Raw genomic sequence first — 24,301 nt, 5'->3', positions numbered from 1 at the left:
TGACCTGTTTTGGAGTTTTGACAGCCATGCACACACATACACACACACTCCCTTCAAACCCTACTGGAGCAGGTCATTGGACTAGAATCGGCAAAGCATCTCTGATTAGATTCTAGTAGTGAGTAGAATCTAATCAGAGATCCTTTGCTGATTCTTGTTCATTTGTTTTATGTCCGAGTGGAGCAGTGCACCAAATCAATGGGGTGAGCCTGAGAGAAGGAAAGAGAGAGAGAGAAAAGAAAGAGAGAGGTAAAGAGAGAGAGAGAAAAGAAAGAAGGGAAAAGGGAAAGAAAGAAAAGGGATGAAGAGTGGGGGAGGGAGGGGGAAGAGAGAGAGAGAAAGAGACTGAGAGAGCTGATGCATCAGATTGAAATGAGGTCTAGTTTAAAGGCCCTTTCCCATATTGAAATATCTTTGCCAGCATCTTTATCAGCACACTGAAACATCTTTGGCTTCTATTACAGTAATTAAAGGTTTTGCGGACGAAACATGGCCAAGACTATCAGGAAGCTCTCACATTTTGTTGAGGCTTAAACAGGATCCATTGGACCAGACCTCTAACCTAAAAAAATACTTTTCCCTAATGTATTACAGTGCCAATTCTGAAGAAGGCAAAACCAAAATGTACTGGTAAATTACAAGAACACACACACGCACGCACACACACACACACACACACACACACACACCCTCCCTTCTAACCCTGCTGGAGCAAGTGATTGGACGAGAATAGATATCTCATTATCTTTCTCCTCCCTCCCTCTTTCTTTATTTCTTTTTCTTTCTGTCCCTTCCTTCCACCACCACCCCTTTCTTTGTCTGTCCCATTTTCTTTCTGCCCCTTTTCTCTTTATTTTCTTTCTCTCTCTTTCTCTCTCTCAGGTTCACCCAACTGACTGCTGTACACTCCAATGCAAGGGGCTCAATGGGGTGACATGCGGGGCCTTGCCTTGAATGCAGCAGCGGCGGGACATTTGAAAAGGAGAGAAAACCTACTCTGGCTTTCCTCCACTCCCGCCACCACTGCGTTCGAGGCAGGCAGGTCGGGAAAGTGGAGGAAAGCTGGAGTGGGCTTGCAGAGTGTAATTCACCTAGATCAGATGGTGATAGGAAGGCAGGGTGGGCGGGCGGGCGGGCGGGCTGACTGGCTGGCTGGTGCTGGTAGCGATGGCGGGTGGGAAAATGGGAAACAAGCACACATGCACTACATAAGCAGTGACTGGGGGGGGGAAATGCTGTCAGAGATTGTTGTGCATGCACGCAATTCATGCATGCGCAATAAGGACTGACAGCAGAAAATGGAGGAGGGGGCAGGGCCAGCCAGGGGCCCTTTTTGCCGGTTCTTAACCTACTGGAACAGTAACAACAGTTCTTGCGAACTGGTAAAATCTCAACCCTGAATTGTACCCTGTGAGGGGCCCACCTCCAGTGCCCCCCTGCCACCTCTTAGCACCCCCCTGCCATCTCTTAGCACCCCCTGCCAGCCCCCTTGCCTCTTACCGCCCCCCTAAGGCATCCCTCCCCCCCCGAGGGGGCAGTATCATCCACTTTGGGAACCACTGCTCTAGCATGTTCTTGGGAATCTGGTAAGACACACAGAGAAAGAGGGCGAGGGAGAGAAAGAGCGGGAGGAAGGGAGAGAAAGAAAGAGAGAGAGGCAAAGACAATATTTCCAATGAATATTATTAAGGAGTCCAGTCTAGAGAATGTTATTATCTAGAAAATAGTTATGGGATGATTTCCAGTTACTGTAAAAATATCAAGCATATGATTTTCTCCAATTGGTATTCATGTGAGACTTTTTATTTTTAAAGCAACATTTATTAATTTTCATAAACGTGTTTCACTCCTATTGAAATCTCTTATTTCTTAAAGATTTATTCTTTTCAAATTATATTTAAGGGAGAATTTCAACCCATTACCTTTCCTAAATAGACTAGGCTGAAAGCCAGTGATTTACATCAAGCACTTGTTTGGTTTACAAATGGGAATTCTAAAACTTCAAATACTGTAACGACATTTATTCTACATATGCATGCATACATGTGCATGAACATATAAACATACTCACACACACACACACACAAAATGGCTTCCCAGGAAGTTTAGATTGTGATAAAATATATCAATATAAAATAATCAATCCTTCTCCTTTCCAAGATATATGAGTTTCACTTTATTATCTTTTAAATGTATCCTGTATCTAACTGTCTTTATTTCAGTCTATTATTGATTGAACTAAGACTTGTTTTTGCGGGGTTGCAGATTTGTTAAACATATAAATGCCAATTTTAATTCCCAATATTGGTTAGATAATTTCAAGGTTACTTTATATTCCCCAAACATCTTGGATTTTAACTTTTTCCCATTTTGTAGCATTTGTTAAAAGTGAATAATTATGTATGAAGAATTTCTCTGGTGAAGGAATTCCAATACGAATGATGCCATTTTGAAAATACTGTTGAAAAATTGCTCATATTGCCAAATATCTAATTTATCTAAAGCATCTACATTGTATTTATTTTCAGTGAGGAACCTGCAGGAAAGACAAACAGAATAAATCAGTACATGCATGTAGAATTCAGCCTAATATGACTGTGCAATTTGGGAAGGCATATTTACCTAAAAGTGTGAGGACAGTTCTCATATCCAGTGGTTGAATTGTTCCACATGGATGGGGCCACCATGGAAAAGGCTTTTCTCTTTGAATCCACCTGATGGAATTCCTTAAAATGGGATCCATAACAGGCCTCTAACACTGGCACAAGTGGGGCATGGCTAGTCCATGGGAGAGATGACTTCTCAGATTTCCTGGACCCAGGCCATATAGGGTTTTAAAGGTAACAACCAAGTCCTTGCATTGGATCTGGAAGGAAACTGCAACCAGTGTAGCTCATGGAGTAATGATGATATGTGCAGTCCTAGAGGCTCCCAGCACTTCATGTGCCATTGCATTCAGCACTAGTTGCAGTTTCAAAATACTCTTCAAGGGTATTCCCATGTAGAGTGCATTGGAGCAATCCAGCCAAGAGATGACAAGGGACCTCACGATCCAGATAAGGGCACAACTTTAAATTGTGCAAAGTTCTTTCTAGCCACGACTGCCACCTGGTCTATGAGCAGAAGTGGTGAGTCCAGGAGGATCCCCAAGTTGCCCATTGGGTTTGTCTGGGGTAGTGCAACCCCATTCAGAGTTAACAATGATAAACAACAGATCCTGAGGTCCCTCCCCTCTCAGCTACTTGCTTGGTTCAGCTGAAGCCTATTGTCCCCCATCCAGACTCCAACAGCCCCTAGGCACTGAGAAAGGGCAGCCATAGCATATTTGGCTCATCAGGGATGGAGATATAAACCATGCATTATCAGCATACTGATGATATATCATCCCATGATGTCAGGTGATCACCTAGCGGTTTCATGTAGATGTTTTAAAAAAGCAGAGAATATACCAAATCTGTGGCAGCCCACAAGGAGTAGCTGAGGGCTAGGCTTATTGTTCCCTATTAATACTGATTGGGACTAGTCTTGGAGAAAGGAGATTAACCAGTGCAATACTGTGCCACCTAATCCTGTAGCCAGCCCAAAAGGATACATGGTTGATGGCATTGGAAGCTGCTAAGGGATCAAAGAGAACAAGGATAATTGTATTATCTCCATCCTTTCCTCATCAGAGATCATCCACAATGATCAATGTTGTTTTTATCCCATAATGCAGCCTAAAACCCAACTGAAAGGCATCCAGATAACCCATTTCATTCAAAAAAGCAACCACTTTTTCCACCACCTTCCCTAGAAAAGGGAGGTGGGAAACTAGATGAAAATTATCCAGACAACTTTGATGATTTCTTGAGGGGGTGAACTTGGTTTTCCTTAAATGGTGCTAGAAACATCGCCATCTGCAACAATGACCCATCTGCATGTGGCCATACTCGAGGCCATACTCAGGAGGGGCAAGATCTAATAAGAAAGTTGACTTAACAGCCCCAAGGATCTTATTCACTTCCTTCCATATAACAGGCTCAAACTGTTCCCAAATCAAGTCCATTACCCAGACATCTTTAATGGACTTGCCCTATGCTTAGATTCAAACTGAGAATGGATCAGAGTGATTTTATCTGTCAGATGTTCAGCAAATTCAGGTCCTCTATAAACTATGGGGAGTTTCTAGATTGATAAGACCAGGAAAGGTACACAAACATTATTTTGTTCAGGGCTTTGGCAGCTTTCTGATTCCAGATTGTGGCCAAAGTCTCCATAGGGCCCCTCCTTCTGAAACAGGTCCATTAGTCACCAAGGCCAGACCATTCAAATAGATCCTGTCTCCCTGAAGTACTGAAAAATCTCATAGCCACTAGGGCATAATCTGACCAAGACAGAGAGATAATGACATATACTTTCACCTTGCTAGCTTTTGACCTTTTTTGGTTTTATCATTTCATAATTATATTAGATAGTATGTCCTTGTTGCTCTTTGTTTTTTTCACATGGAAAGAATGTGAAAGTTATGTCATAGATTGATTCGTGTGAAAGCATCATAGCTTCTAAGAAGAATTGATGGCTGCAAATTTTGTTTTCTTCTATGTAAGGCAAAAGAAAAAACAAATAAAAAACAGAAAATAATAACATTTATTTCCACATAGAAAGGAATGTCACTAATCCAGAAGAGGAACATATTGACAATATAAAGAGTATACATGGCAGCCACCTCCAGTAATATTGTATTTCCTGAGTCTCGGTAGTATTACAAATATCTCTGTGAAACTATGACACATTTTTCTAAGAATAAAAACATTATTTTCCCCAAAGGAACCAGTTTGAAAAGCCATCGGGACACAATGCACTAGCCAAAAACAGACCAAGATGACAAAATGCTGTAGTCCAAGTGCCAGTAGAGCTAAACTGCTAAATTCTTCAGGGCAAACGTAAAGAAATACAATAGTAATTGCAGACATGAACTTTTTGGAAATGAAGCACACAGCTCTCAGTGATACACTCCCATTTCCAGTCTTTGTTCTCATTGATGGAACAGTTAATATAGTTATTATATTATATATGTTTTCAGTTATAAGTACAACTTCCATTTGATAACTGTACATCACTCAGTATTTATAAGATTGCTCAATACTTGCAATGAAAAATTGCTTGGAGATTGTTAAAAGGGGTGTGTGTGTGTGTGTGTGTGTGTGTGTGCAAGCGCCTATATATATCACTTCTGGATCTGTATACCAGACAGCTAAGTTTCTTGATGTCTCCTGAAAGACATCTGATGATCTAAAAACAATGAAACATGTTCACAGAATAAACAGTATAAGCAAGTCTTAAGACATTATGTTGGCAGGTTAATTGTACTTGAAATATAAGGCAGAAGAGTATATGCATTTTGTGGACAATCTTATGAATTTCTGAGAAATACATAGACATACATTAATAGAAGCTAAAACGATATGTCCTAAGACTGACATATGTGTATCTAGCAAACAATATTTTGCTCAATCAGATCAAGAACTCCTTTTGTCTAAAATAGGATCACAGAATATGATTATGATTATTTATCCCACCTTTTTATATATAACTCAAAGCAGTAAATGTGCCTTATACTCCTGCCTCCATTTCTTCCCACAAATCTGTGAGATGGATTGGGATGGGCTGAAAGAAAATGATGGGCCAAAAGTCATCTGACCATGCCTAAGGGAGACCTGGAATTTATAGTCTCCAGATTTCTAGGGAAGCATATAACCCATTGCATTTGAATGGTGAATGGATGCATTTGGAATGCTTACAAAGATGGCAAAAGGGAAGACCCCTTTTCTATCACCGTACCAGATGGCATCTAAAGCATTATTCCCTCTAATTGCATCAATAGCAAACATCTATCCAAAGTAATATCTTTTGTGAATTTGCTAAGTTGCTTTTTAAAAGCATCTAAAAAGAGGGAACTTTTTTCCGTATGTGGTGGTCCTGTACAGAAGCTCAAAAATATTGGCAGAAAATTAGAAATTGGCTGGAAGAAATGACAAGAGAATAGATCGAATTCAAACCAGAGTCCTTTCTGTTAGGGATCTTTGATAAACAAATATCAAAAAAAGTGAAATATATAATAATACACATTTTCACAGCGGCCAGATTGGCTTCTGCACAATGTTGGAAGCAGCCTCATGTTCCATCAGAGGAGATGATCATTCAAAAAATTTCAAGTTGTGCAGAAATGGACAAATGGCATTAAATGGAAATGGACAACTTTGGCATTAAAAAATAAAGACACTTCAATATACTACAACAGCTGGAACTGCTGGTACAAATGGATAGGCCAAAGATAGACTTCACACTAAAAGCATCTAAATTGGTGGCCATTGTTCCTCCAATGTGTTATTTCCACATGTATTAAAAAAACTTCTGTCTGTTATGATTCATCATTCTTATGGGAAAAACTTCAGTTCTGTGAGCTATTTTTTAAAAAATTGTTTTTATTATATTTTTCAAAAATACAAATCTCATCCATATGACAATGTTTTGGCATCAACAAATACATATAACTTATGTACCTTATTCTATATATCGTTATTCTATACATCTATACCTACCTACATCTAATACGTCTTATTATATATATCAACAAACACATATATTTTATATTTCTTATTATAACGATATCTACAATAACAATCTCTTAAGGTCTCTTACTTTATTTACAATAAACCATTCTTCCTGATCTTTATACCCCTTTTTTAGCCACTCATACCATTTATCCCATATTAGATAGTATTCAGAATTCTCCTTATCTTTCATTTCTAATGTGAGCTTGTCCATTTCTGCGCACTCCAATATTTTTTGTATGACTAGCTCTTCTGGTGGGGTATTGACTCCCTTCCATAGTTGTGAAAAAGCTATTCTGCCTGCTGTCATGTAAGATAATATATTTAATTTTTGAGGGGTATTGGTCTGTGATTATTCCCAAAAGAAAGAGTTCTGGTTTAAATTCAGTTTGGTTTTCAGTGATCTCTTGAAGCCAGTTCTTTATTTTAATCCAATATTTCCTGGTCTTGGGGCACAACCACCACATATGATAAAAGGTACAGTCTTTCTGTTCACACTTCCAACACTTTGTACTTGTGTTGGGATATATCATAGCCAATCTCACTGGGGCCAGGTGCCACTGATAAAGCTATTTAAAATAGATTACATTCAGTTTAAATGTAAATTAAATCAAGTTCCATTTTTGTTCTGATCCACTCTTCCTTATAGTGGCCCAAACCATTGCTTACAGAACTATGTCCCTACCAGCATGCAATAAAAAGGTCAAATAGACTCCTCAGCTCCCAAAGTTATGCATTCTTATCCAGTGAAAAGTTGTTAAAGGACACTTTTTCTGTTTTGAAAACATTTTATATTTTAAAAATATACTGTATATTATAATTATTAAAATTTATTAAAATTTATATTAGAATATAAAGAAATAAATGGACGGGCCGAGGTTAATTCACTGTCCCTACAAGACAAAATGTAAGTAGATGTCTATTCAAATAATATAATGATAAATAGTTTGTTAGTTGCCCTACCAATGTCACTCTGCCACAAATAGATAAATTAAACTTTTATTTTGCCTTTTCTGTTATCTTTTGGACTATAGAAAAGTACATTGAAGACATTTAAATCTTATTGTTTTCTTTTTTATTTATTTTATTAGTTATATTAGAAACACAAATAGAAAGGACTAGTTCTTTCCCAAACAGTATTTTATTTTACACTTACTTTTAGAAGTAAATGGCTTACTTTTAAAAATTTTAGGCTCTTCCCTCTGTGCTTTCTTTTATTCTTGCCCTTGAAATAATGTTCATGTGATTCCAATCAAAAGAGGCAGGTTCGTAGGATATGTTGCTGAGGTAGTTCTTCTTAAGTTCTTAATGTTAGTTTTGTCAATATTAACAAGTATGTGTGATTCTTCACACAGAAAGTCAAATGAGTAAAGACAAGTGCTAATGCAAGTTCTGGTTTTATTACCTGTTGTACCTTTAAGCCACATTAGCTACCATTTGTTTTGTAAGCAGTGTCCGCATTACTCTTATTTAATGTTCATTGTAGCGAGCAATAGATAGGCAGACAGACAGACACAGACAGATAGGTCTCTCACTCACATAAAGTAATCTTTGAGAATACAATATTATCTGAAAAAGAAAGTTAGGGTACTTTGATTACTTTATTAGTACCATATTTCCTCTGCTTATATTTTTAGAATCTCTGTGATAAATGAATTTCAGAACTGAAAATGAGTGAATTAAGCTAAAAAATGGAATTGTAATATAGTTCTAAACACTGGTTTAATTTATCAGAGTTGCTTGATTCACACCTAACAGTATTCAACAAATCATAGTTTTAGAAATCATAACAATAATTTACACACTATGTACTAAGCCAAAACTGATCAACTGATAGTTTAGTATATAAATAACTAAGCAATTTTCCAAAGAAAATTGCATAGGTTTGAACTCTCTCTCTCTTCCCCCCCCACACTTTGTCCTTTTGCTTTTAGTAGACTGATAGATTGAGCCTGAAACTTGCTATAAAATGCTAACCTTTGTCTCACATGTAAATTGTAAGTTCTTTAGAGAGAGTAGAGTTAGAGAATTTAATCTAAATCCAAATCAATATGGTTATTGCATTGCCATAGAAATTGTTCCACATTTGATAAATTCTAAGTTTTCAGTATATAAAATTTAGCATAATATTAATATTTTTGAATCTTATTTTTCATCTCAAAATATATTTCTCATTTCAAAATAATAGGAATGTTAAATTAAATGGGATAACCATGTAGAAAGCCCAAATCATATGTATCAAAATCCTGCCAAATATAATGTGACACAAAAAAGAAATTGCTTTGTAAAATATTACCAAAAGCCTTTTCCAATCTAGTACCTTCCTTGGGATCACACCACCCTGATCTTTAATAGCAGTACCAAAATTATTGTCACAGAATAAATAATTATGTCTTCGTCTTAAGCTCGGAATGTTATCCTAACATGAAATTACCATTTATATTCTTCGCATTTGCATTTAAACTCTGATGCAGTACATTTCTAATAATGATATATTTTATATATATAATTATTATGTTTTAGATAGATAGATAGATAGATAGATAGATAGATAGATAGATAGATAGATAGAGATATATTAATATATATTGGTATATAATTATAGTCCCATAATTATATATTTGTACATCATTTGACTCCAACCACAACCCTTAAGGTTGTTTAGTCATATTTCTATTTCAGCATATAAAATAAAATATTTTAGTTCATGATTAGCAATTCCTAATGAGAAATTAGTTGGAGGCCATAGTTGAACTTCCCAATTTGCCAATCTACCAGTAAATGACTCCATACAATTTTAAAATAGATTTTGAGGGAGGTCAAGGGTAAGAATTGGAACAGGCCTTAGGCTTCCATTCTCATCTTTCATTTATCATTTTTTAAAAGATCCCTTTAAAATTTGAACATTTTGCCCCCAAGTATTGATTATGTGATCTCAAGGTCCTTCAGACACTGCAAACACTGCAGATGTATGCAGCTAATAGCACAGGTGGCTTAGCCCTGCTTAGTTTTCTTCTGAGATCTGGATATTTCTTAAACTTGCTTCTTCCTCATGGAACAAATTAACATAAATCACAGTACACCTGAAGCCAACATATTTCCAATTAAATATCTTCCCCCTCCCCTCAGAATAAATAGTCAAGGAACAGAACATGCTATTATCAGCTATTCTATTGTCTTCTTAATAGGGTGTGTGAAAAGATGTACACCTTTTGAAAACATTTATGTTTATACTTTATAATTTTTATGAACAAAATAAACTAACTGCACAATGAAATCTACCTATAAAGGCAGTTAGAAACTGATTGATTGATTTATAAATCAAACCATCTCAAGGATTTGCATCACCCACAGCACCAGTTTTAGGATACTTCTACTCTAGGAATGGCTATGATACAGCAACCTTTGATTTCCTCCATTCTTACAGGGAATTATCAGTAAGACATTTTCCTCCCATGCGGTGCTTTTCCATCTATTCTCAACACCCACCCTTCAAATTCAGAGACTAAACAAAATAGAATCACTATTCAATCATATGAATCTCTTTAATGCCATTTTCAACTGGGTAGGGCCTACACAAATTACTATTGCTTTCTCTACTGTATCGCTCGTTCTGGAAATCAACACAATCACTTTAACCCAAACCCTTTAAAAATATGAGAACATTTCTTTAATATCCATTTCCTCCCCCTCCCCCCAGTCCCTGCCTTTGAATTGCAGCCAAGGGAGAGGTAGTCAGGGAAAACTATATTATCTTTTTTCTTCCTTTCTAACTATACTATTATGCTATTAAACAAATTTAAAGAAAGACACTCACATTTTTATGTGTTGAAACAGGGAAACAAGTTTTCCTCTTGCCTGCCTAAAGATGTTTGAATTCCAGAATTGGAAATAGAGTTACTATTTCTGTATACAACCTGCAGCAGAACAGTGAAATCTGGATGCAGCCCCCATTTTTTCTTTCTCAAAATGACCGGAACTTCATTGTTTCTTGTTTTACTTTGAGATTTCTCCATGCTTCTATTTTTAAACTCTTTATTAAATTAGCTCTGGAGTTTGAAGTAATAAATGAAAGGTTTGCAAGATTATAAAAAAGAATGAGTCTGGGATTAAAACATGAACATTGTTGTTAATAGAGTTTATACACTTTTTTTGTAAATGTTGGTAGCTATACTATAATACAAATACAGTGTATATGTACAACAGAAACTCTTATAGAATCGTGTTTTCACAAAATACCCTGCTTTTACTCCTATTACACTTAAAAGATATCGTGGTAGATATAACAGAACTGATTTTGGGGTAGGGATGGTTCCCCAGGCCATAATGTTGTCTTAATTTCCTATTCAGAAAAAATATTGATAGAAATTTCTTTTTAAATCTGTTTTAACATGTGGTATCTGATTAATCAGCTCTTTGTTGGGATCCACTTCTAAAAACAAAGGCTTTCTTCAGAAATCGCAAGCAAACAAAATGTTTTGAAATGTAATCACTTAAAAAAAATAATAGAAATTTGACTTCTGTGTTGTTAGGAATGTCCACACATAGCCCAGTGAAATTTAACACTGGTAAATGATCTGACTACCTCAAAGTGAAGTTTTTGCCTTCCTACAGTGGCCTTTCACCCTGCCCTTTCCTCCAATCTGAGGAGAGCTGATGTTGATGGAACATATAATGGCTCCTTTCCTGTGTAGTAAAGTCAGCAATAAAGCTTAGTAATTAAGGTGACCGGGGAGGCCCGGCCCAGCAGGCCAGTGGTGTGGCGAACACTTTTAGAACTTCAAACAATATCAAAGTCATTGAGAAATGGGCCTAGTTCAGGACTGGTTTGAATTAAGGCTCACTTCCACAGCACTTTTCAAATCCAAGCTCAAAGAAGAAAGCCAAGGCCTTCTGGATTTCATTAGAGCCAATTATCTTATCTGTTTCATCTCAGCCTGACCCTAAGGCTGGCAAACAGCTATTCAGTACATTTGGTTGTTTGAGAAAGCCTCCAGTCAGCCAATGCCTAAGGTACTGATAATTAAAACATTGTTGCCCCCTGCCTCTTGTGATTAAATATTTTCAAGCTTTTGTAAATAATTTTTCCATTCTTTGCCCCAAGCCGCAAAGGTCCAATACGTACATCAATTTATTCAGTGTGTTGGAAAATAGTGTGAGAAAGAAGGGTACAGGAGAAATGGAGGAGAAACATTGAGATATCTTTACCTTCTGAGAATGATATTCAGTACATTTCTTGCATTATGTTCTATTTTTGTTGGAAATGATGAGCTGAATGTTAAAGTTACCCATCCATTATCTTCCAAAACTGTAATGGATTGTATGAGGACTAGCTGTAAAAATCTTGGAGCTTTTTAAGATAGGATACATTAGTCAGCTTAATTTCAAGAGCTCTGAAATTCGAGCAAAATAAAACTAAAGAATATAAGCATAATGATAAACCTTCCTCATATGGAGAATTTTATTTGGAAGCATAATTTGCATTTCAGCAGTTTATCTTCACTGATAGGGACATTCACATCACTTTTTGGGAAACATTTTTATATATGGAATAAAAATCAAAATGTCCGAATACAGTGAATTTCCTAATAAATGCTTCATATGTCTCTATCATTTTAATATAAGAGCTTCAGGAACAACAGGTTTTGCAAGGCAAAACTTGATGATGGTGATGATGATGATGATGATAATGATGATGATGATCAATAATTATCAGAAAACCTATTTAAAAACTTAGAATACTGAAGGAGTATGATGCTAAGTTTTAAAAAGCAGCTTTTAGAAAGCAGCTTGTACCTAATTAAAGGAATACATTTTTGCTTCAATTCTTTAAATACAGAAGTGCAATACAGAAAATACAGAATTTGCTACAATTTCTTTTCATTTTGTGATTTGTTGGAATCTTCAGCATCATGCTATTGGGGGAGGGAAGGACCCATCTGCACGGATCAATGGTTTTATAAAATAAAGAGAGCAGCTTCTTGCATTCTTGTCCTGAATCACTATACATAAATTCAGTGCAACCAAAACATCCTAAAATTACCGAACGTATTACAAAATGGTGAAAAATTTGGCTCCATCTAGACCCACCACAACCTGGTGTGCAAATTGGATGCCACACAGGAATATTGCATGAGAAGCACCATTTGGAAATAAAATAAAAAATAAACATCATGGAAACAGTCCATATGGTATGATTATGTAGAAAGAGCCCAAGAAAGAGAATATATAATATGTTGAATATTTTTAAAAAATGGCAAGTCTCTAATTATAATTCTGCACAATTCTGATCACATGTGATGTGATCAGCAGGAGCACAGACTCTACCCATTCTTAGGTATTCTAAGCAGTTTGAAAAAAAAGTGCATGTTTTTCATCCTTCTCCTCAGTCAGTTTATCTATATTCAGCATATGCAAAATCTAGAATGCTTCCATCATTTGTATTTCTTTAAATCAGATATGAGCCTTCCCTAACTTTGTTCCCTCTAAGTGCATTGGGCTTCAAAGACAACATGGTGTCTGGGAATTAATTGAAATCCAACATATGTGGAAGTGGGTGTCCCTCCTTATTTTTAGGATAGGCTTAGCTTGTGTGTATATGTTTTAAAATGATCATAATTGCAAAATTATATACATATAATTGCCCATTAGCAGTCCTTTTTAAAGGATATAAAAAGGACATAGATATATTTAAAAAAAACTGATGTTTTTTTGTTTTGTTTTGCTTTGCTTTGCTTTGTTTAATAGCCCCTTCCTTCTCAAAACGGATAATAAAGTAGAAAGTTAAGCTACACACACACACACACACACACACACACACATTAGGAGGACAATATTACATATTTTATATATGCTCACAGCAAAGATCTAATTGTATAGATTGGAATGTAGATTTCAAAAACTATTGTAGTAACAGTATTTCAAATCAGAAGTGGGCAACTAAAAATTATTGGGCACAGCCATAGGACAATAGAGAATTCTACTCCAAAGGAGATAGGGGTGTCTTTATCACTAAAATACATGTTTAGTGTCTACTCTACCAAAGCAGCATTTCAGATCAATTTCTTTTTCAAACAAATTAAAAAACAATGTAGAATATGTCATGAGCTTTTGAATTACATGGGAACTGTATATGCATTTATTTTTTATTCATGTAGATTTATATACATTTCCCATGTATGGCTCCATTTTCATTCTTTGACATATTTTTTGTGCTTACTAAGATACAAATTTCTTTTCTGTAAGCTTATTTGAAAAAAAAAATAAGATACTTTGAGATGCCTTGGAAAAGGCAGATTTTTTTATTTGTGTAAAGATGAATGCTAAAAATCTTTGATATTTGGAGGACCAAATATCCAAATTTTTTCCCACCAAATTCACAATCAAATATTTTCTCATCCTCCTACAAAACACATGCCCTAAATACATAATTCCATAAACCTCCACCTACTTTATATTATTGGTTGAATAGTTTGTAGTCACCTCAGATATTGACTTACCTAGATATAACAATATCAGATGTGTTTATACAACCCATTTCATAGAAAATAGATTTACAGAAAACAAATCAGAATTATTATTTTTTTGGTCCCAGCATTATTGCAGATAAATTTTGTATCTCATTGTGAGTTATAAAATATTTGAAGAAAGAAAACATAACAACTGTTTATTTGAAAATTTCCATTTACCAACTTTATAAGGATTAGAAAGACAGTGATAAAGTCAGCTGTTTTTTCAGAGATCCTGGTGATAGGAGTTTAATCAAACTGCTTTTAACTTATCTAAAGTAGGTAAGTGATCTGTTTATTGTCCTCTCTTTTGCATATCTGCAACCATGTCATAAAAGAAATGGTGCATCTGAGTGCATCTGGTGCGCACTAATGTCTATATAAAGAAAAGATTTTGTGTCAGAGGGGATTAATTTTAGAGAAGCAAGAAAGAAAATTGGAGGTGCTTGGGTTTTTGTTTTTGGTAAGAAAAAGTTTGAGTTTCCAAATAAATAAGAAAAAGAACAAGTTTGTGTCACATGCATAAAAAAGATTTGCTAATGTTAATTTACTTGTAAACATTGAAGTATAAGGAAACGTTTAGAAGACTTTTAGTTGTTGCATTCTGAAAAAAGTTCTCCTCTCTCTTCCCACTTCAAATTTTTCTTCCAAACAGAAATATCTTTAGGCCGTCAGACACTGTTATAAAAGATGTCCAAAATTAAGACATGCGTTGATAGCATATAGCAGCTTGTGCTGCCAAAATATTCAAAGAGATAGATATTCCTGTTCAGCTGAATTAAATAAACCAATTGTTATCGTGGAAGTGCCACATAAATCCTATTTTTCTGGGGCAAGTTTTTTTTTCTTAAAACCTTCTTTCAGAGTTTTTTACTAGCTACTATAAAGCAGCTGGAGGTTTTCATGGCTTCAGACAAGTCACTGGAGTTGATGGTGCTCTACAGTGAAAAAAATGCAAGAGATAATTTTTCAGCAATGTGCCTCTCATTTATGACTTTAGGTAGGGGTGTGTTGGTAAAGTTTAACAACTGGCTCTGCCAGCTCCTTTGCAATGCCACTAGCTGAGCCACTAGCTTCCAAAAACTGTTTGGTGAGCTAGGTATTGTGGCTCAGGTCTGCTCTCAACCAGTTTCCCAAATTCCTGAAAATGTAATGATTAGCTTTATTGAGCTATTGCAAGCCAGCTCCAGCATACTATTGATTTTAGGGTACAGTCAGTGGTGGGATTCAGCCAGTTCACACCACTTCAGGAGAACCGGTTAACTTTCTGAGCAGTTTGGTAAACTGGTTGTTGGAAGAAATCATTAGGGCAGAGAACCTGTTGTTAAATTATTTGAATCCCACCACTAGGTACAGTATAGTAGCAACCTTTTGGCAATGCATATTTAGAAAATAAATAGTGCTATAAAATCTGTTTTGAAATCATACAAGCAAAAGAAATTGATATGCAAAGCAAACAAGCCCATGAATTGTAAATTTATCTCATCATTCTTTCACCCATGTTTTACCAAATGAGAACAGTGATGATTCTGGAGCTCTGGGAAATATATTCTGGCAATTGTGCCTTCTGTTCATTTTCAAATACCGTATCCTGTAGTTCACAAAGTTCTTCTGACTTAAATTGTCACTCTCACTATATATCCAATATATTCTTTCTTTCCAAAATTCTCCAATTCATTTTTACCTTTTTCCTCCACTGGTAGAAAATAGAAAAAAAGAAACACAGTAATTTCCTTAAAACATGCAACATTTTTTATATTTGCTGATTATTAATGGATTGAGATTAGTCATTATAGAACTAGCAATAGATTTTCCGTTAGGCCTTTATATATGGAAAAGTTATTGTCTGTAAGATGACAAAGATACGAAGAACACTTAAATTATTTATTGCCTATTCTCATCTCCCCCAATAGGATTTTAATTGTAAGGAATGGTGCATGTTTTACATGTTTAAAGAAGTTACTATCATGAACATATGAAAACAGGCTTTAAAAAGAGTAGAATGAGGAACGTGCAATTTCAGGAACATATCCCTTGGAGAAATCCAGGAAGTGAGGAAGAATTAATAAGCAAGAATTGGAATGCAAAGGCCTGAACTGCACTGAATTATTAGACACTGAGCCAGTTCTTTGTGGCATTAAAAAATAGCTAAAGAATCAGAAAATAGGTGTCTCATTTCATAATGCAACAACTATTTTAACTAGCAAGTTGCAAGCAAAACACCAGGAGCAGGTCCATATCCATTAGGTTTCTTCTGCTGAAAACATTATTTATGTATTCTAAATGGACTGTGAGCTTGGGCTCTTTTGCAATCATGTTTGTAAAATCGGCATTTACTTTCTGCTTCTTCCACCAGCAACCTGCTCAAGGGTATTTTTATAATATATTCAAGAAAATGGCCTCTTATGCATACCCACAGCAAGATAAATTTATTCCTAGAAAAAAAATAGGTAACATTATCAGTATATTACTATTGATGATTTTATACATTGCACATATAGTATATAGTTATTTTGTCTATTTTAAGAAAATGTTATTTAATGCCAAAGTTTGATTGTTGTGTTAGTTCTGGGGCAAGCTGTAAATTCTACCATTACTTTTGGGCAAAAACATTTTTATGTATTGCATTTGTGAGGTGCTTTTAGAATAGCTTTGTTCCCATTTCCCAGTCCTAGTTTCAAAGTTAAGAATTTAGCTTTGAGCCTAAAAGGAAGAAACAGCAAGCAGATACTCTAAAGGATGGGAACCAAGTCTAGAATCCTCATATGGAAATGGTATTCTACAAGATGTAGATAATACTTATTTACATGTTGTTGTGACATTGGTTTTCAGTGGAATATTTATGAAATCTTATTAAATTTGGGAGATACGGTAATTTTATTTACTTTGCTTTTGATATGAAGTTCTTTTATTGTGCATTTTGAAGTCATATCTTGAATAGCAATTCAGTTATTCAATATCTAAGTTGTTCCAAATTTTGCAATGCAATTGGCCAATTTTATTAGGTTTACAAATGCATGTGAAAATTGTATACAAAAATGCATTATTATATACAAAAATGCATTATATGAAAGAAAATTACAAAAGTTATATATTAGAAAAAGACCCACAAAAATTGCTTGGGAAATTTATCTTAAAGCATTTATTGAGGACTTTAAAGCAAGAGACTTTAAGTCCAGTGAATTCAGGTAGACACTATCAAAAATAAGACATTGATAATTGCTAACATTAGCATATCTATTCTTCACAGATCAGAATGACATGTAAGTGGCTGAAATTCTGAGTTTCTTTGAATTGTCAATTGCCATGTTAACCATGTTTGTGTTGCACAAAGTTGTTTTCTGCCCCATGTTGGATCTCCTGAATTGTTTCTACTGCAGTAACTAAGTGGCTTTTTAAATCTAAAGTTTGCTATTCCCATAATTTGGCTTGCATGGATTTTTCTTAGTTTATTTCTTTAAAATACTTATTTATTTATTTATTTCAATATGTGTGGAATAATACTTATTTTTATTTTTTATTAAAAGTTTAAAAATAGGAATGTGTGAAGGTCATTAAAGAAATTCCATTGATAATTCTGTTTTCCTGCCTCCCTAGAAAGATTTATACAGAAAATCCATTGCCCAAAGCTAAATTCCATTTGAGCCTCCAACCTTTACTATGTTTTCAATTGTTTTTTTCAAATTCAGACTCACAGATATTTCACTACAATCATTTTTTCACTAGGTTTATAGTGATATAAACTTAAACTCATGACATAGTTTTATCAGAATTTGCAGACAGAAGCCCAGGTTTATAAACTTCTTTTTCTCCAATACTTTTCTTTTTCCTAAACATTAGCACTTCAAGCAAAAGATCAGTTTCTAGGTGAAAAATTAAAAAAGCATTAATGCTGAGCTTGTGAATTTCCTTCCCATCAGTTTCCCCCCTCTTTGCTTTATTGTATCCCAACTTGAGAATTTTTGGGCAGGGATTTCTGGATATTGACCTAAACAGGACAATATGCCCATCTGTCTGGCCAAAACTAAGACTAGTTTTCAGCCATTCCTCTGCACCTCCATTTCCTGTTTCTACACATGAGACCCAATATGGTGTTATGTTTAGATGCTAGTAGAGAGACAGGGATGCAGGGACATGGTGGCTCAGTGGCTAAGACACTGAGCTTGTTGATCAGAAAGGTTGGCAGTTCAGCGGTTCAAATCCCTAGCACTGCGTAACAGAGTGAGCTCCTGTTACTTGTCCCAGCTTCTGCCAACCTAGCACTTCGAAAGCATGTAAAAATGCAAGTAGAAAAATAGAGACCACTTTGGTGGGAAGGTAACAGCATTCTGTGTGCCTTTGGACAGTGCTGGCTCTTTGGCTTTATAACAGAGATGAACACTGCCCCCTAGAGCCAGAAACAACTAGTAGGTATGTGTGAGGGGAACCTTTACCTTTACCATAGAGAGGTATATGCTCTAGTATACCCTGATGGAAGTTATCTGGGCTACTTTGGTCAATCATTATTTCTCAGCCCTACATTAGAAAGTTAAAAAAAACACCTCATCTGTAAACTAGGGTCCATAAAATTGCAGACACCTTAGCCAAAATGGATTAAGCATGTAAATTATAACTGATGTGGATGTAGGATTACTCTTTTATATGCTTTGAAAAACATTTGATTCAAACTATCAGTGAAGTGGGCTGATTTCTAATGACATACTAGGGCCACAGATATGTCAAATATCCCTGTTTTAGAGCAGTTTGAATAACATCTCTTTAGAACATTTTGATATCAGAAACCATTTTCAAAGTCTCTGCAAAAGTCTTTGAAGTTGTTTCATTTTGGATATTGAAATTCTGAGGATGGAGAGAGGTAGAAAGAATAAGGACATCCAGAGATGCTGGAATAGCAGGTAGGACATCTGTGCAGATAGAATAAATCTATCTTCCTAAATGCACATAACATACTTATTTGCCAGTAGACAGAATGGAGTTCTGAAGAGAGAAAAATGTATAAATCAGAAAAAAAGGAGATATTTGTTTTCTTCACTCTTCCCAATCTTTTTTTCCCCATGGAAAACGACCACAGTTTTTTCTAATTATATTTTCCACTGTCATGAAAGGACATTTGATGTGGATATGAACATTTAACTTTTTCTAGATCAGGGGTGTCAAACTTACATCATCACGATAGTGTCATGTGACCTATTGTGAATTTTTCCCCTTAGCTAAACCAGGTATGGGCATGGACAACATGTGACGCATCTGCCTGCTGGCTGGGAGTTTGACAGCCCTGTCCTAGACTGATAAATTTCAGTCTGCATTGTAAATAATTCATATCCTGTGTTAAATTACCCCAAAATATAATTCTGCTTCCTTAAAGTGATATACCATGAATAACTGTGAGTACTGTTTTGATAGCAACATGGTTGTATGTTTATTCAGTCAAATATCTTTAATTTATACCCTTATTCAATATCTGAAACTGATTGTAAACTTAAAAAAATAGGAGGTGAGAGCTGAATAACAGCACCAAACCATTGAAAAATGCTTTTGAAAACTGTACAAATATCTTGGCAAAGGATAAATGGAAGTATTAGAGTTTTGCATTTGATGTTTACCAGTTTTGACAGCATAGTTCTAAGAAATTGAATCTTTGACTAGGTGTTTGCCATGATAGGCAAATGGCATACATAAGATCAAAACCAATTTCACAGAAACAGTGCAAAACTGTGACTTCATGCTTCCTTCCATCACCCCATATTTGGCATTAAGTGTCAATTTCAGGTGTGTTATGTCTGAATGCAAAACCATCTCAACACTGTATTCAAAGACCACCCAAGAGTGTTAAGATGGGGAGAGAAAAAGCAGGGTGTATAGATTTTGTGGTATATTTGTAATTCCAAGAAGGTATGCATTAGATATAACATTTGAAGCTATAAGTTATTATAGTGGTTAGAGCAAAAATTGTGAGTTTCACTCTTAGTTGGAAAAGTTGAAAAGTTAACTGTTGTTAGTTTAACTTGCGATTCCTAAGCTAACCATTTTGCCCAGCTTTGACAAGTATGACTGCATGAAGCTTACATCTGTCAAAACCAGAGATATGCTGCTGTACCATAAGAAAACTGGGCAGAAAAGAAGAAACAAATTGCTTACTTAATGTGAATTGAGAGTATGGGGAGGCTCACAAACAGAAAATGTTTAAAGTAAATTTTCCACAATTTGGTGATTTCCTATGTATTGAATTCACACACCCAAGTCATATTCATATACATACATCTCCAGAATGCTCTAGGGTCTAAGAATGTCTTAGTTTCCTATTTATATATTTAAATTTATTAGCCCTCTAATTCCAGTGGATTTTTTACTATACTTTCTTCCCATGTGGCCAGGCAGGATTAGGTGCATTTCCATTACTCCCCTTAATTCCTGAAACCCATACAATATCTCTTAGAGGAGTATTGAGTTTCCCAAGTTGCTTGTAGCCAATCACCAACGGAGATATGGGGTGGGGGGATACAGTAGTAGAACTTTTTACAATTTGAACTTGGTGGAATAAAGTGGAAGTATTACATCTCTAAGAGGCTAATTTGGATAAAAGCAAATTGGACAGAATTTATGATTTCCGACACTGTTAAAGATAAGTGAAGGATTCATTATTGTACATTGATAAAAACTACATGTGAGAGATCTTTCAATATATACATCTGCTGAAAGGAAGATGCCTCCCTTAATGGTGCTATTGTTACCTCTGTGAACTGAATAATATGCGAAGGATAAGAAAACAACTTTTATAGCTGTCTCAGAACCTTGGATCAAATGAAATATGGCACAAAGGTGAGACCAGATAACCACCAAACAGAACACTTGTGCAGATAGATGAAGAAAACAATATCTTGTTCAGACATGTGCAATATTATATGAGCAAACCTGGTCTACCATGACAAAAATGAATTCATACCTTATAAAATGGATAAATGGATATTGATAAGTACTTCTACTATATGAAAGGAAACCTTTAATAAATAAGCAGATGAAAAAATATTTCTCCCTGTAAGATGAGGATAATAGAAACTATTTTACAGAGATTTCTGTAAGAATTGATGGTAACTAAGTAAATTATGACAACAATTTTTCTTAGAGTTAGTAAAATATGTCAAAAACTGTGAATGCGGCCCCTAAAAAGAGGGGTGTTCAGTTGCCATTTCCTGCATAATGAAAGGAATCTTTTGCAGTGTCTTCTGACAGATAACTGGGAATTTAGTAAGGTATTGTGGTAAGTGTGGAGAACAATAGACAAAGCCTATTTGCTTTATAAACCCCTTTATGTATTAGGCATAGGGGGCTTATAAAGCTAGTAAACAAGCTAAGTGAGTGGAGAAACATGTTGTGGTTGAAGATGCCATCTGAAGGCTTGAAACTATTGTTTGGATAAGAGGATTCCAGTAATATGAGGTCTTAGTCATAGACCAATATGAAAGCTGCATTGGAAGATGCTGCTAACCTATGGCAGGGATAGTAGGAGAAATTCAGAGAAGTGCAAGTAAAAGAAGTAGTTATATGTAAAACTTGCTGCAGTACAGAGATTCTAGATCCTAATCTAAGGTATAAGCCATCATTGTTATCATTATCATCATTATTATGACCTTTGATTCTAGAACTGATTGGCCAGTAGAATGGACTCACATAAGGTGACCAAAGATGATTGAAGTTGCTAGAAATTAGCTGCCAATAAAAAGAGCTACTTCTGCTGAGAAAATTCATAGTAACAGCACACACACACCCACACACACACACACACACAAAATCCTCAATTTATGAAGTTGATTGGATCCCTATCCATTGCAACAGATTTGTTGAATGGTTGAGGTAAAAAGTGGGGCTACAATGAACATGGACTCCTCTGTGACCACACAAATATCATCTATGCTCCTTCATGTTTTGGGCATCCATAGCTAGAAGACTGCAAATAAGCAGTCCTAGTATATAATCCTTATGTTTCAATTATAGAGATCAAAGTGAAGAACCTATGTAAAAGTCAATAAACTTACTATATTAAAGATATGGAAGGATATCTATAAAATCAATTAAATTATTGCATATAGATATGGAAGGAGCACGAGCTCTATACTGTAGTCACTTGCCAGATTATCATGCAAGGCACAGTTGTGTCCCAATTTTTGTGATTAGCAGAAAAGTCTGTGTAAGATGTGAGTTACTCCCTAATTTTAGTACAGTGGTCAGGTTAATACACTATAATAATAACAAAATGTTACTTATCAAATGCATGTTTTTTTAGTAAGACTTTTAGCTAGGTAAGGAGAGCTCTTTCACAACATCCACAGCAATATGTTAAACCAGGCTATGTCAAACTATCAGCCTGCGGGCCAGATGCGCTATGCCCACTCAGGCTCTCTGCAAACGCAAAAAATATCATGATATGTCACAATACATCACATGATGCAATCGAGTTTGACATCTGTGCATTTGACCACGGCTGTCAAACTCCCGGCCCATGGGCCGGATGCATCACACACTGGCCACACCCACACCTGATTTAATGAAGAGGGAAAAAGTCCCAATACATCATGTGATGCCGACGTGGCGATGTGAGTTTGACACCCCTGCATTTGCAGACAGTCAAAAACAGAGCAGAATCTTGCTGACACTGAACACCCTGTTGTCTGAGAGAGGTCCTGTCCAAAATGACTGTGTGAAATCCCAAACAAATACAAATCAATATGCAGAAGAACCATTTATATGTGACCAAGTTTACTACGTGGAAATTTTCAACACATTTCCACAAATGGACAAGCAAAAACTTACACTTCCTGCCAATGTTTCATTTACACCTGATGTCAATCAGTAAATCCGTATCTTTATCTTTATATCTGTATCTTTATATCTACTTCTTTTCAAATCCTTGCATCTCAATCTTAAATAAAAGACTCAATGCAAATCAGAGAGGTTTGCTTCTATATACAGTACTTTTGCTTAGTACTCAACAAGTGACAGCTGATCTAATCTGAATTGGGAACCCGAGCAATGTAAAACTTGTTTAGTTTTGAAGGATTGAAGGCTGCATAAATAGGAAGGTTGCAGGTTAGATTTGAAGATCAAAAGTATACAGGAATAAAAGCTCAAATTCAAAATATACTCCCATCCCACACAACAGTATTTTTTTCATTTTTGCATGGTTATGGTTATGAAGTTACCATTAATGCATTGGTTAGTGGTAATATTGCTATGAAAGAATAGATTTCCAAATGTGGTAATAATGAAGTAAATTGCTGGAACATCACCAGAATCTGCAATAAAATATATTTACATTGATGGATTCTCTCTGCCTGTTTTTTCTGTGGATCTATTTATTCCTTGGCTTTGAAAAAATTTATTAAGCAGTTTAGAGGAGTGCAATCTGTTTCAGGCAACAAATAAACATATTCTGTTTTGTGGGTGGCCAGCATATTAACACTGATTTTTTTTAAAGTAAAGTAAAAGAGGTCTCCAGATACTATATAATAAGAGATGTTTACTTTAAGCCAGTTCCACTATGGGTCATTTTTCTGATTGTCAAGGCTGTTGTATTCTAACGCTGGTAGATTTCAGCCTGTTACTTCTATTTGGCACTTTGAAAAAGAAACAGGAACCAACCTGAATGCTGTGAGGTACTCCACATCTCCCATGGGGGGATCTAGGCCACCTGTCCAAGCAATATTTATATTATAACCTTCACCAGGACCACTTCCAACCTAAGAGGAGGAGGGAGAAGGAGGGAAAGGAGGGGGAAATGCCAGAGGGAAAATGGAGAGGAAAGGCAGAGAATGAATCAAAATAAGAAAATGCACAAAAATGTCCTTTTGAAACCAACTTCAAACAGCATGTCAAATCAACCTGGCTCCACTTGACAAGGACTATTCTGGGTTATGCACTTGTTCTACCCTGTCCCCACTCCCAGTGGGCCATTTGGTAATCTAATGCAATTTAGAGCACCAATGTAGGATGAGAAAATTAGGGGTAATCATGCAATGCAATTACCTGAAAAGATACAAATAAAAAATGGGGTTGTAAAGAAATAAACCTAACCTCATTTGGGGCTCCGCTGCCAGGGAAGAAGTTGCCTTCATCATAGCGATGGAGGGAGACATACAGGATGCTGGGGTCAGAATAAAAAGCCTGCTGTGTACCGTTGCCATGGTGAACATCCTAAAGAGGAAA

General features: G+C 35.8%; 1 protein-coding gene across 1 annotated transcript in view; it reads right to left on the bottom strand.

The window, feature by feature from the left end:
* The window catches only part of HDAC9 (histone deacetylase 9), a 455,657-nt gene that overhangs the window by 71,483 nt on the left and 359,873 nt on the right, over positions 1-24,301 (bottom strand). The window contains exons 22-23 of the mRNA XM_087917383.1: positions 24,170-24,289; positions 23,738-23,835 (exon numbers count right to left, since the gene is read on the bottom strand). Coding sequence (XP_087773509.1) covers positions 23,738-23,835; positions 24,170-24,289 — 218 coding nt within the window. The remainder of the gene's footprint in view (positions 1-23,737; positions 23,836-24,169; positions 24,290-24,301) is intronic.

This window comes from Pseudonaja textilis, chromosome Z, assembly GCF_049901715.1.
Source record: "Pseudonaja textilis isolate UNSWEBS1 chromosome Z, rPseTex1.2, whole genome shotgun sequence".
NCBI lineage: Eukaryota > Metazoa > Chordata > Lepidosauria > Squamata > Elapidae > Pseudonaja > Pseudonaja textilis.
The sequence above is the reverse complement of the archived record's forward strand: the minus strand, read 5'-3'. Positions and strand labels throughout refer to the sequence as shown.